At 45.9% G+C, this 14,823-nt stretch overlaps 1 protein-coding gene across 1 annotated transcript in view; it reads left to right on the forward strand.

The window, feature by feature from the left end:
• Positions 1 to 9,258, forward strand: part of SYCP2L (synaptonemal complex protein 2 like) — a 1,791,741-nt gene extending 1,782,483 nt beyond the window's left edge. Inside the window, exon 39 of the mRNA XM_086966882.1 lies at positions 8,928 to 9,258. Coding sequence (XP_086823008.1) covers positions 8,928 to 8,969 — 42 coding nt within the window. The 3' untranslated portion in view covers positions 8,970 to 9,258. The remainder of the gene's footprint in view (positions 1 to 8,927) is intronic.
• The last annotated feature ends 5,565 nt before the right edge of the window (positions 9,259 to 14,823 follow it).

Below are 14,823 nucleotides of genomic sequence, written 5' to 3' on the forward strand. Positions count from 1 at the left end.
ACCATGTTGTCTCCGGAGGACCAGCTCCTCCCACCAGCCCATAAAAAGGCAGGCGTAGCTGGGGGAGAAGCTGGCCCCCATCGCAACACCCTGTACTTGTCGGAACATTTGTTTTCTGAAAAGGAAGAAATTGTGTTCGAGACAGAAGACCAACATGTCCATAAGCATCTTATTGTGTGATGTGTATTCTATAGGTCTCCTTGCCAAGAAATAATCTACTGCTTTGATGCCATCAATGTTTCTTATGCATGTATATAAAGACGTTACATCTAGAGTAATCAACTTGTACCCCTCCTGCCATTCCACTTTACCAATTTTGCAAAAAAAGTCCCCGGTATCCTTTACATATGATTCAAGACTTTGTACATGTTCTTGGAGAAAGAAATCTATGTACCTTGACATGTTTTCAAGAGGCCCATCACAGGCTGCAATGATTGGTCGTCCGGGTGGTTGTTCTCTGTTCTTGTGAATTTTGGGTATGAAATAGATTACAGGTGTTTTGGGAAAATCTTTTTTCAAAAATTTGAATTCTTCCAAGCTTAGGAGTCCTTTGCTCTTCCAGGCTAGTAGTTTACTCCAAAGTTCATCTTGCATCTGTTTGTATTTGAGGGGCGTACTGTGATGGTAGCACTGTATATCGTTCTGCTGTCTTTCTGCCTCGGTTAGAAAGTCATTAAGGGGCCACAGCACAATGTTTCCCACCTTATCCGAGTTTCTTATTACGATATTGTTTTGCTTTTTTAATTTCTCCATTAGTGCCCCATAGCTCCTTTCTTGAGTAGTTAATTTCCTTTTGGAGCTTGTTATTTTGATATTTAGTTTTTTTATTTGTGAAACTATAATGTTATTAAATACATCGATGGCATCTTTTGTCATTATAGGCGCGAACTTGGACTTTTTCTTAAATGGAGTATCGGGTTTTTTATTGCCGATATTGTCAATATCTTGGGTATTTAGAAACGGAAACTCCCGCTGGCTACCTTGATTTCCTTGAGAAGGGATGGTAGTATGAGGGCTCGACGTTACATTGACAATAGATTGGACATCCCTTAGTAGATCGTAATCACCTGTAGATAAATTTGGCATGGCCGTTACATTAGCAGATGATATGTTGGATTTAGCCTTGGTATTTGCCTGTTTGTGATATTTGCACAATTTCAATTTTCTTATGTACTGATAAACGTCAGCCCTGGTTTTGGTGTAGTGGAAGTTTGATTCCGGACAAAATGAAAGGCCCAGCGATAGGAGTTGTGTTTCCGCTGCCGTTAGATCAATTTTGGCCAGGTTTATAATAGTGTTGGCATTACTTTGGGTGGTCGTTATTCCGCTTACTTGGTTTTCTTGTTTGTCCACGACCACCTGCCCCTGCCTCCTCTTTTTGTCGCGTTGTTTGTTTGCGGTCCTCCTCGCCCTCCTCCTCTTTGTGCGCCATTTTTTGCCGACTGCACAGTGCTTGAACAAAGAGTTTCCCGCCGACTTTGCCTCACATACTCCAGTTCCTCGGCCATGGTCAGTTTGGCTGCATTATCCATACCTTGACCGCCCTCAGAGTCCGAGCTATTTTCTGTTATGCCGCTGCCTTCCGACATAGAGGAAATCTCTGGCTCAGAGTCTTCTGCTGGCACAGGTGGTTTGTTAGTACCTTGTGTGTTTTTCTTTGCAGCCGCCTTTCACATTGTGTCAAACTTCCTTGCGAAAGTAAAAATCTTTCCGTTTTCATAGTCTTGTTTATCTCGCCTGAATTTATATGCTTTTCGTGCCTTTATTTTCTCCTCTTCCTTTTCTAGTTTTTATATATATAGATCTGTTGCCTTGCATTTTGCTTCTTCCTAAGAGAGCCTGTAGCATAAGGTAGTGGGGGCATTTTACTGGGAGATAAAGTCAGTGTCACTAAAAAAAAATGTTTCCTAACAATACAGTGGTAGGAACTTGAACTAACCTGTGACTGCTAGTATCCATATATACTAGGCTGGCTCGCAAGTATTTCATAGTAATCAAGACATTTATTAAAAGTTGTAATATTGATTCACACACATTGGTGTTTTACTCACCCTATTGTCATCAAGCGCAATTTATTAGAATATCAAATGTGGATATCTTTTTTCATTCATTAATTAATTCTTTATTTTGGCAATTTGCCATAAAAGATTGCACAATACATACATAAAAAATGCTTAAAAAAAAGAGAACATGCCAATTTTACTAATGTACAATCATTTAAAATTTGATACAATAAGTAGTATTAATAACAACGCATGCCTGCATGGTTGGATGTGCTACCGTTGGATCATGCAAGTAAATGGTAATACATTTTTAGTTACAGTTTTAGACCTATTTTGCTCCTGGCAATATAAACAGAATGAAGGAATCTGCTAACACTGAAAACAATGATCTGGGAAGTATCGGACTTATTTATTCGTTAAGCCAAATTACATGACCTAATTCCCAAAATGTTACACAAAGATTTGATCCATTATTTCCTGGCTTTAGAATACGCTTGGCAGAAAAACAATATGTGAACCTCATCCTCCTTGTAATTTCCTTCACACATTAGGCAATTTCCACTTGCTACATAAGTTTTGTCTTTGTTTTTCCTAGACCAGTATTCCTTTATGTAGTTAGTCATAAGGTTTCCATACCTAAACTTCATAAATAGGGTCTTTGCAAGGGGGGCTCAACTTCATCAAGGAACACCTCAAAAAAGGGTTCGTCCTTAAAAGTTACGAAGTTATTCACTAGAGTCCCACATCTGTTCCCATTGACTAATTGGTTATTTATAAAGGACCAAAAAACATTTTTCACCATAATTTTTGTGTTGTGTGGTAGCCTTTCGGGATGCTCCCATAACTGTGGGAGACCTAAGATGAAAAACCATGTTTTAATATGTTTGAGCCAAAGAATAGAGTTCAGTGAGTCTAAGCCTATTATTTCTTGTAACCCTTTCCTATAATCGTCCAATACTGGTGTCAGCCACAATCTTACCCAGAACATTAGAGGCCTAAGAGTGGCGTAATAATCTGTCCTCTTAAAGTTCAGATCCAATTGAAGAGGCACTAAAGGAGTACTTGTGGGAACCCTTACAATACTATGCATGAATTTATTATCCATGGTGGAAAAGATGTCCTTCGCCGTCGGCCCCCAAATCTCAGCCCCATAGAGAGCTGCAGGTTGGACTTAGAATTTAAAAAGTTCCATAACAGGTGTCACGGCCTTACTTGTACTTGCGTTGAACTTACTGATGATTGGTGTAATGTTCTGGGCAAAAATCACTTTACTTTTCTGAATTTGGGGTTTCCAGGTAAATTTAGAGTCTATCTCAACCCCCAAATAAGAAAAGTGGTCAACTAATTCCAAATCCTGACCATCTAAAGGTAAGCCCTTTCTTTTCACAGTATTCACTAAAGGAGTTAAGTAGCGCCTGGAGACCTTTCTTAGTTTGCGAAATCAAGATGGTATCATCCGCGAAAAGTAACGCAGGCACCCTTTCTCCATTAAGTTGGGGCGAATCATTCGTGCAGCCCTCCAGATGAGCAGGAATATCATTCACAAAAAGTGAAAATAAAGTTGGGGCCAAGACGCATCCTTGACGAACGCCACGCTCTATTGGTATATTTTGGGTCAGTTCACCATTAGGATCCCATCTCACTTTAGCGAAATTCCTGGCGTGCAGCTCAATTATTTGAGCCAGAAGACATCCTGGCATCCCAGCCTCATCAAGGGACCTCCAAAGGAGATCCTGTGGCACTAAATCAAATGCCGCTCTCAAATCAACAAAAGCGACATATAAATGCCCTTTCCTGATTAAAACGTATTTCCAATAAAGGCAGCAAAACCTAAAAACCTGGTCGATGGTACTGACCTTACTCCTGAACCCAGCTTGCAGTTTTGTAAGTACCCTTTTCTCCTCTAGCCAATAATTTATACGGGTTAGAATGTGCCTTGAATATAATTTCTGCAGGATGTCCATTAAGCTAATCGGTCTAAATTTAGAAGGTTCAGACTGATTGCCCTTTTTGAAAATTAAAACAATCTCGGCACCCCGCCAGCTGTCAGGGAAGTTACAATCACTAGATAACACATTAAATAAGTGGTTAACATAGGGTGCCCAGACCTTTATATCGTGCTTATACAAGTCTCCAGGTATTCTGTCAAGACCCGGGGCTTTACCATTTTTCAATGCACTGATTGCTATTTCTGTTTCGTCAATAGAAAAATCTAGGCGCTCAATCTGGGGAGGTGCCCATGATGCTATCTTGCTACACTTATCTATACCACTATCAAATTTTTGATATAGAGTTGTGAAGTGATTTCCCCATGTGGATTCATCGAGATATACATCTTTCACTATTCTCCCTACATGGCTCCCGTTGGCGACTAGCTTCCAAAACCCTACGGTGTCCTTCGCTTTGGCGGCTATCAACATTTCTGCCCAGCTCGCCTCCTCCCATGCCTTCTTTGAGGTCTTCTGAATGCGCTTATATGCCTCCCTTGCAAGTTTAACATCATTTTGACTTTTGTTTTTTATGGCAATCATTAACTCCCTCTTGGCTAGCCTACAGAACTTGTCGTACTATGCTTTGCTATGAGACAAGTTCCTTGCGTTTTGCTGCCTCTTCTTTGGAATTTTTGTTAATAAGGTTTTCAATGTCATAAAAAAGTCCTTTTGCAATACCAAAAATTGTTCTGTGGTGGTATCTTGCCCTAACAGGGGTGCACAGGTCAACTCAAACAATGAGTATATTGCCGAGAGAGTATCGCCATGTTCTAGCACATAAGGTCACTTTAAGGCTCGCCTATTGTTGCTGACCAATGTTTCATCGCATGGGACAGTATTATGTGCCTCTAAAGACAATGCATTACTAGACTTCTTGAGCAGAAGTGCGTCTATAGTTAATTCCATAGGGTAGTGTTCACTCTCAGATCTATCCTTCACCTCAAAGTCAACCATATACTGCCAGATGGATAATGAGACAACTACAAAGTCTAGGTTGCTTTTAATGGCAGATCTTGAAAAGGTAGGCTTTTTTACAACATCTGAGGGAAGGCGGCCATTGCATGCCCTAAGGCCGTGGTCAGCCGTCAACTTCACTATTTGTACTGCCAAGGTAGAACATTTCACAAACTTAGTGTTATCCAGCCGGGCGATGTTATTTACAAGATCTTCATCCTCAAAGACATCAATAAGTCCTGGGACAGGTTCAAAATTGCAATTTAAATCACCACCTATTATAACTGCCTCTTTGCCAACCACCCTCCCCATGAATGAGTCTAGTTTAGCTAGAATAACCGATTCCTTGGTATGGGGTAATGGCCTGTTATAGACATTAATTAAATAACACACTCTCCCATCTACAGTTTCAATTTTAAGGGCCAAGATGTCTAGCGAGCTAGTATCCATGACTTCTATCCTAATCTTCAGGGTTACCTTAACCCAGATAATTAGGCCCCCAGAGGGCCTACCCCTAGCTGAAGGAACTGCTCCAATGCCATATGATTTATAACCAACCCTATGTAGTGTACCAATTGCCCATGATTCCTGCAGTAGGCAGAGGTCGCTGGAATCAATATACTCCGCCCACTCGGGATCCCTTAGATTCTTAGTTACTCCCGCTATGTTCCACGAGATTAACGTCAATGGCGAGTTGTTACTGCTACTCGAAAGTCCTACATTTGAAATAACTACATCCGGTAGTGGTGGCACCGGAAGAGTCAACACGTCTTGGGACAATCTACATGCTTCATACACCTCCCTTTCTAAGACATGTCCCCTCACTCCCTGTTCAGCTGGTGCTACCAGGCGTCTCATCTTGTGGGAACTTAGGGACAGCATCAATACCTAAACAGTTGGCAGCCCCCCCCCCCCTTAGTCATTTCTATACTTTCTTCTAGGTTACTTCCTTCTGGGTTACATGTAATCATCGTAGGCAGTGTGCAAGGTGTAGAGGATAAATCATTGAAGCTAGTTGTGCAGCATATCTTTGGGGTGAGTCAGTCTACTTCTTCTAGACAACTAAACCTGTTGTAAGTTGGAGCCCTATTCCACCAACTGTGGTTGCCCTGCCTGCCATCTCCTGGCCCTCCCCGAACGTAGTGTCTAGCCATTGACCAGTTCCCTTCATAATTAGAACACGTCTGCGGGGGATAGAAAAAAGTCAGTGGTCTAGCTTCAATAGATGAATTTCCACCATAGGTATTCCATGAGCATATGTGGTGTACCGTGTTTGGCTCTTCAAAAGAAACAACAATGCAATCACCTGGGATGGATTTATATGAGGGGCCTATCCATGGCACCCTTCGCGCCATTAGGATTTTACTTCTTATATGGTTAGGTAACGGCCTGTTTTCATTCAGCCAATAAGTTACTTTATTCTTCAGTGAGAAAAAGGTTTCCTGGTAGTGATTGCCTGTTTCCGGTACCCCTGTTAACACTACTACATACGGCCTGGCATCTGGTGGAAGATCTATAAAACCCCCCGATATTTCACTGTTGTTTGGTTCCGTTGTTGATTAAATTGATGAGCCTTAGTTTCTCTGACCCTCGGGACAGTAGTATCTTTGTGAGCTGGTACAGGTTGTGCGGGCAATTGCTTAGATACATTCACTTTTGGGTTGCTAACATTGGTTACATGAACCTCGGATCGGGGCTTGGTTGTGTGTGTTGCTAGCGGTAGTGCTGGAGGAATAACAGTAGGTGCTGGTGTAGTTTTAACAGCATCAGTTGCACTATTTGATCTATTTCCTACTATGCTAAGGCTTGCTAAGGTTATAATCCTCTTTTCCACCTCAATCAACTGGTTTTCTATACGTGATAGTCTAACTTCAGAGGGATTAGGAGTTTTTTTAACGTTTCCCATACAATTTTCAGAAATTCCTAATTTCTTCCCTCTGCCTCACAGACGATCGCCCCACCATTCTCGACTTCTATTAGGGAATCTTGCTCCCCATCTACTACATCCAGATTAACCCCATCAACATTCAAACGATTTTTCTCGACATTTGGGGACGTCTGATGGAATATACCACTCCCACCCCCTGCAATAGACTTCCCACCATTAAAATACAGGGCCTTTGCTACTTTAGCCTTTTTCCTAGTATAGGCAGATGTAACATTACGTTTCCTTTTTTGGTTTGCACCCTCTTTACTTTCACACAAATTACTCACACACGCCCCATTTCCCTTGGGAATAATCTCTGTGGGTACCCCTGGTACTGAATCCACCACATCCAAAGGTAAAGTCTGGTTGGTGGGTGGATGGAGTAACCCTAGATTTGGGGCTGACACGAGGGGGGTTATTTCGGACGTGTGATGCACATCCGCCAATGTTATAATTGGTACTGGACCAGTCAAGCGCTCAGGAGTTTTTGCAGATGCTATACCACCTAAAGATGATTTCTTGGCCATTGCAGGATCCTGGGACAATCTTCTAGCAGCTTCTAAGTCCATAGATACTCTCTGTTGCATTTTGTTGATCTCTACGTCTAGGGCAATGTTGGTCCTGGTTATAAAGTCGTCAAGGGTCCCGGTTAACTGTTTCCCCCCTTTGGCAGCCCTGCTTCTACTTTCTCGCATGGACATTATTCCTAAGTTCCCTCAAAAGACTTATAGGCACAAACAATGAAAATGATACAATACTGAAAACCAAGAGAATTGGCCCGGTCTGGTCTGACACAGGCTCTAACGGGCTACAACGGGCCCGCTCTTGGCCCGGTCTTCGCCCGGTCGCTCCCGCGCAGCGGCCAACTGGGACTAATAAGTATGCGCTGGGGGCGGGGCAAGCAGGGAGAGCGGTCCAGGTGGTGCCGGTCAGCTGAGCAGGGACTCCTGGGAATTGGAGTCCCTGTAACGCCACTCGCAGCCCTGCCTTTAGCCCACACACACCCCAGCAGACCTCGATGAAGGGAGCAAGTTTGTGGATTTAAAGGTCCTCCCCGGCAAAGCGGGACTCGCGCAGCAGGTCCGGCAAGCAGTAGCGTAGATCCTGGAAAGTGATTCACAAGTGTCCTGGCGGCAAAGTCTGTGCTCAAAAGATTCCCACTAGAGACTGGAGCAGGATGGGGTTTAAATGCTTCAGGTGCGCTGGGGCGGGGCAAGCAGGGAGAGCAGTCCAGGTGGTGACGGTCTGCTGAGCAGGGACTCCTGGGTATTGGAGTCCCTGTAGCGCCACTCGCAGCCCTGCCTTTAGCTTACACACACCCCAGCAGACCTCGATGAAGGGAGCAAGTTCGTGGATTCAAAGGTCCTCCCTGGCGAAGCGGGACCCGCGCAGCAGGTCCGGCAAGCATTAGCGTAGATCCTGGAAAGTGATTCACAAGCGTCCTTGCGGCAAAGTCAGTGCTTAAAAGATTCTACATTTTTAAGTTGAACCAGACTCCCTCAACTTTGTGAAGGACATTTGAAGCAGTTGCATCTTATTCAACAGGGACATTTAGTAACAACGTGAGTTATTGCAACTTTGTGACAGATTTGTTAAACAATTGCTTCTGACCTGATAGAGACATCTGGTAAAGTTTTCAAAGTCTGCAGTCTTGTTAAAGACTTCACACTGATTTTTCTGATTCGAGAAGTACATCTAGTAGTTACTTGAGATACTGTAGCTATGTGGAAGGCCAGACTGATTGGCTTTGCTAGTGCTTGTTTGAGAACTGGCCCTTTTACCTCAATAAGAATTTGCTTGCATTGATCTTTCCGCAACTTTCCGTATGATATAGGCGTATTTGTTTTGCAAAAAATATTTTATGAGCATTCAAATCTATTTTCATTAATCCTTGATTACAAATGGTTTAGTTATTTTCTTCATGTCATGCATTCAAAGAAGACAGGTTTTTAATTATGAACAAAAACTCGTAATGCCACTGTGTTTTGAAGAAGTGTTTGAGAATTTGCTACATACATTTCCACATCAGGTTTTTTTTTTTTACTTTTGCAGGTTGAGCACAAACTGGAGCCTGTGGAAGAAAATAGACAATGATTTGCCAGCTGACTCATTTAATGAATTTCTTTCTAGAATCATGCAAGTCTTTATCTATCATGGTCACATTTCATTATTTTCTACAGTCCTGATTATCTGCTGCTGAATGATTTCATAACATTCAAGATATTAATTAGTGAGATGTGCTTCCCTTTCTCCTACTTAAAACTATTATGTTTATTTCTGTGGATAGGAAACGGATTGAGCTATACACAAGTAATTATGCTTTGTTGGGCGCCTTTTGTAAAGCATTAGGGGATATATTTTAAATAAAATTATTGCACTTCTAAAAATCTAGTCAATGTTTTTGCTCACCGAGTGCTCCTACGATAGATGAACAGTAAATTCGGCATTCTGACGTTACCTCATCCTTGAATGGACTTACCTTTCAGACCATTTAACTAGGTTTTGAGTCAGTTCAATTCCAAAATGTTTTATTCTATTGCTCGTTGTTTCATGCTGGTGTGTTTACATGACCTGAGGCTAAATAGCAGGATCTGGGGCATGATTCTCAGACTTTCACAGGAAACAACTCACTTGCCACCAGAAGCAATATAGAACACACAAAGATGTATTTTCATTTCTGCACTTGAAGACTTGATTGAAGAAGCAGGTGCATAGAATCTTAATTCGGCCCCCTTTTAAAGAAGATGTCATGGACAAAAGTACATGGTCACAGTACATTTAGTAGTTAGATATTGGCTGTTGGAAATGGCAGATATGTGCTTTGTTAACAAAGGTTAAATGCATTTTGATTGATTTGATTTTGATTTAAAAATGTACAGAGCGCAAGAATGCCCTAAGGCGTCTTGGCGCTGGGTCGGATAAAAGTAGACTGGCACTGCCTAAGTGGAAATTGACTTTAGACTGAGAAGAGACAGGTTTTTACGGCTTTTCGGAATCCTAGCATAGAGGGGCTGTTTTTTATTGGTAGTGGTAATTGGTTCCAGGTCTTGGCTGCATGCAACAGGAAGCTTCTCCCTCCCTATCTAATTTGTTTAAATCTAGTTTTGATCAGGTTTGCGTTGCTTGATCTGAGCTTCCTTGTTGGTACATATTGAATTAAGTTGGATTTTAAAAATTGAGATCCTATCCCATGTAAGGCCTTGTAGGCCAGGCAGGCTGACTTGAATTGCACCCTTTTATCCATAGTAAGCCAGTGCAGGCTCCTCAGTCTGTGGGCTACTGGTCCGGACCTAGGGACATCCAAAACTAGCCTAGCTGCAGCATTTTGCAGACACTGGAGTTTTAACATCAGTTGACTTTGCATCCCTGCATACAAGGTATTCCCATAATCCAGCCTTGAAATAGCCAGCACGGTTTCCAGAGTTTTGCGGGTGTCAATGGGAATAAACGGCAATAGCTTTTTTATCATCTTGAAGATGTTTGTTTATCTGGGTTTTAAATGTTAGTTTGTCGTCTAATACAAAGCCCAGATTCCTGACTTTGTCCACTGGCGACGGACAGTTACCCAGACTATCAGACCACCACCTCTGTGACCAGATGTTGGGCTTTGCTCCTAGTAACCTGATCTCAGTTTTATCACCGGTTAGTTTTAAAAAGTTTAGTTGCATCCAACGGTTGACCTGTTCCATGCAGTTCCAAAACCTGTCCGCTGTTTTATCTTTGTTGTTGGAAATGGACACCACTATTTGAGTGTCGTCGATGTAGGATACAGGAAGGAACCCGCAGTTTCTGATGATGGCTGCAATTGGGGCAACATATGTATTAAAGAGGGTAGGACTTATTGCGGAGCCCTGTAGCACCCCCCATGGGGACGTAAAAGAATTGGAGGTGCATTCCCCTACTTTGACAGTAAATGTTCTATCTCTCAGAAACGATGACAACAGTGCGATGGCGGAGCCATGGACTCACATTCCTGCGAGCTGTGTCAGGAGTTTATCATGGTTGATGGGATTGAAGGCTTCCGATAAATCTAAAAGAATTAGGGCAGCCTTCCAGCCTCCGTCTAATACACTCCTGAGCTCTTCTTCTGCCTTGATCAATGCTGATTCAGTGCTGTGTTCTTCCCTGAAACCAAATTGTGAGTGATCTAGGACATGGGTGGATGTGAGAAACCCTGCCAGCTGTATGTTTAGGATCTTTTCCAGCACTTTTGCCGAAAAGGGTATTCTTAACATTGGCCTATATTTTGCCGGGTCTAGTGGATCCAGATTAGGCTTTTTCAGCAGTGGCAAGACAGACGCCGCTTTCCTCGCATCTGGGAAGCAGTTTGTCTGTACTATTTTCCCAAAGAGTAGTTGAAGTTGGTTGCTGAGTAGTTCTGGGAACAGGTGAAGGACCTTAGGTGGGCATGGGTCCGTAAGGCCCCCAGACTTAATTGCCAGTATTATATGATGTATTTGTTCAACTGACAGAGTCGGAAACCGGAACCCTGAGCCCCTGGCTTCACTATGCCTGTGACAATCTGTTAACTGATTCGTGCATTGATTTCACCTTGTTGACAAAATATTGTCCCAACGTGTTGCAAAATACAGTGCTCCCTTCTGTTTGTCTGTTTGCGTCCAAGTTTGTCAGTTTCTTAACTGTGGCAAACAGTTCTTTACAAGAGTTTTTGGCCTTGTGTATTTGTTTCATATAATATGCCGATTTTTCTTCCAGTATTAGTGTTTTGTAAGTTGTTAAGGTCCTACAGTAGGTTTCTTTAGCCCCTATTTCATAATTGGCCTTCCATTTCCTTTCGGCCCTCCTGCATATTTGCTTTTGTAGTCTTAGTTTCTCTGAGAACCAGGGTTCTGAGGCATTTTTTCATCGTGAGTTTGTCTTTCGGTGGGGGCAGTGTTTAAGAGGGCGGCTTTAATCCAGCTGTTTTATTTGCTCGGTGGCAATGTTACTGTTAGAGATAAGTTCTGGGGTGGTCGCAGCTTTTAGCTCCTTTAGGTCGGATGTATTGAATCTGAAAGAAACAGGTAAGTATTAGATTCCTTACCTTAGAATGTCCCCAGGCGTCAGACTGGATCCGGAAAATTTTGCGTAGCAGTACTCCTGCGCGTCGGTAGGTGTCGTCTGCGGCTCCGCATCCGTCGTCGGTGTCGTTGGTGCCGGGATGACGTCATCGGAGTACTTAGACGCCACCCACGTGCGCTGACGTCAGTTCTTCTTTTTTCCGCGCCAGCAACGCAGGTCCGGAGAAAGTGGTACCCTTAGTCATTTTTTTGACTAAATTTTTTTGATCCTTTCTGGATCCCTTTCGAGTCATACGACTTCATCGGTGCCGGTAGGGATGTCCGGGTTCAAGCCCTGTGCCGACAGCAGCCGACTGATGTCTGTTACCGACCCCCATCACCAGTGCCTACATTGCCTGGGGCCTGACCATGATGACAAGTCGTGCCCCGACTGTCTGGCCTTGACGTTGAAGGCTAGACACGAGCGGTCCCGTATGCGCCTCGAGCTCCGGCAGTCGGCCTCGCGCCGTTCGAGGTCCCGGTCCGGAGGGAGGTTGAGGGACCGGTCGCGGGACCGGAGTCATCACAGTTCAGCAAGTCAACACCACTCGTCGGGCTCCAAGTCCTCAGGTAAGAGGCACAAGAAGTCGAAGAGGTGTCATCGCTCTTTTGACTCCTCCAGATGCTCGCGCGACGCGGCCCGGTGTTCGGGTGACACCGCCCAGGCGGCTCTGCCGGAGCCGCAGGCGTCTTGGCCTGCTCCATACCCGCCGGTCCCTGGGCAGAACACGACGCCGGAGAAGATCCAAACCTTCCTCATGGACATGAAGTCGCTCTCTCCTCCGTCGGGTTCCGCGGCGCCGTCAGGTGCTTCGGCACTGTCGGTGACTGCGGTCCCAGCGCCGCAAGAACCCCGCTGGATCCGGTTCCGGATCCTGGTCGCTGCTGGTCGACCTTACGACCCCGCCTGCGTCGGCCCCTAGGGTGTCATCCCCGGCGTCGTCCCCGCACGACGCCGTCCTTGGTCCACCCCTCGGTCCGGATCCGGTGTCGGAGCGGCGTCGCATTTGGCACCGGCCGAAGAGGAATTCGTTGAGGATCTGGGTCCATCCTTTACCCCTGAATTTCAGGACATGGACGACGAGGAAGACTGGGGGGGGTCTGAGGACCCTCTGATACGTGAGTGCCAGTCATATCAGGACTGGACACAGGAACTAGGGGAAGCCAGTGGCCTGGATACCTCCCCAGACACTGGTTTTGTCTCCCCTCTTACCGTGGCTACGGAGGAGGGGGCTGCTTATAGTGTGGTGCTGACGAGGGCGGCCAAGGCCTTGGCTCTTGAGCTCCCCGTCGCAAAGGTGAGGTCTAACATCCTCACAGAGGTCCTTAAACTGCAAGTAAGCCCTCCAGAGCCTCTACTGCTGTTTAATGAGGCTCTCACGGATGTCCTGTTGGACACCTGGTCTAGGCCCGCTACAGGTCCCCCTGTAGATAGGAACATCGCTAGGCCCCACCGCCCTGCTCGCGGCGACCCTAGTTTTTTGTCCACCCACCCCACACCCGAGAGCCTGGTTATCCAGGCCTCTACTTCCCAGTCCACATTCCCGACTGCCCCACCAGATCGGGAATCCAAGAGGTATGAACAATTCGGCAAGAAGATGTTCTCCTCCCTTAGTTTGGGATTGCGGTCGGTCAACACCGTGTGCCTCTTGGGCTGTTACACCCACTTTCTGTGGGATACGGTCGCAGAGTGCTGCCTGAGTGCCCAGAGGGAGTCCGGGTGATGCTCACTCAAGCCCTCGAGGAGGGAAGAGACGCAGCCCTTTATTCAATACGATGTGGACTGGACACCACAGACTCGCTGGGAAGAGCGATTTCCACGTCTGTGGCGGTTAGCTGCCACACCTGGCTGAGGTCCGCCAACTTCTCGGCCGATGTCCAGAACACCCTTATGGACATGCCGTTCGATGGCAATCACCTCTTCGGTGACAAGGCGGATAGTGCACTGGAGCGCTTTAAGGACTCCAGGGCTACGGCCACGGAAGGGGCGCCCCACATGTCCTGCCAGCCACGGGCCGCAGAGTAACATTCAGCGTGGCGGCGGGCGTGGTTACCGTCGCGGCGGTAACAGGGGACAACGGCGCAGCCAGTCCACATCTACCCCGCAGCATCCGCCTCAAAGCCTTCCTAGTCCGAGCTTTCAGGCCCATTTGACGCCAGTGGGGGGCAGGGCTCACCATCACCTCCTCCACTGGCGCTCCATCACATCGGACAGGTGGGTGCTGCAAATCGTCCTAAGGGTCTACTCCCTCCCCTTCGAGGCGACCCCTCCAGCCATGCCACCGCAGTACCACCGTGTGTCGGGGGATAACTTGCGACTTCTCCAAGAGGAAGTTACGTCCCTCTTGGCCAAAGGGGCCATCAAGCGCGTTCCTGGGCCAGAAGTAGGGTGTGGTTGTTACTCCCACTACTTTCTGGTTCCCAAGAGGGGCAAAGGGGGCCTACGCCCTATCTTGGACCTGCGGAATGTCAACGGCTTCCTCCGGAAGAAGTTCAAGATGCTGACTTTGGCTCAGGTCGTAGCTGCCCTAGACCCAGGAGACTGGATGGTAGCGTTGGACTTGCAGGACGCCTATTTCCACATTCCCGTCCTGGCGGCCCACCGGTGCTACCTGCGGTTCACGGTAGGCCACGAGCATTTTCAGTTTACTGTGCTCCCCTTCGGCCTTACCAGCGCCCCACGGGTGTTCACGAAAGTGATGGCGGTGGTCCCAGCTCATCTGCGCAGGTTAGGGGTTTCAGTCTTCCCCTACCTTGACGACTGGTTGTTGAAGGTGGGCTCGCCCCAGACAGTCATCAGCCACCTCCAGACTACGGCCGACCTCCTGCACTTGCTGGGGTTCACCATCAATGTGCCAAAGTTGCACCTGTGTACCTCTCAGAAGGTC

This window comes from Lissotriton vulgaris, chromosome 4_1 (assembly GCF_964263255.1).
Source record: "Lissotriton vulgaris chromosome 4_1, aLisVul1.2, whole genome shotgun sequence".
NCBI lineage: Eukaryota > Metazoa > Chordata > Amphibia > Caudata > Salamandridae > Lissotriton > Lissotriton vulgaris.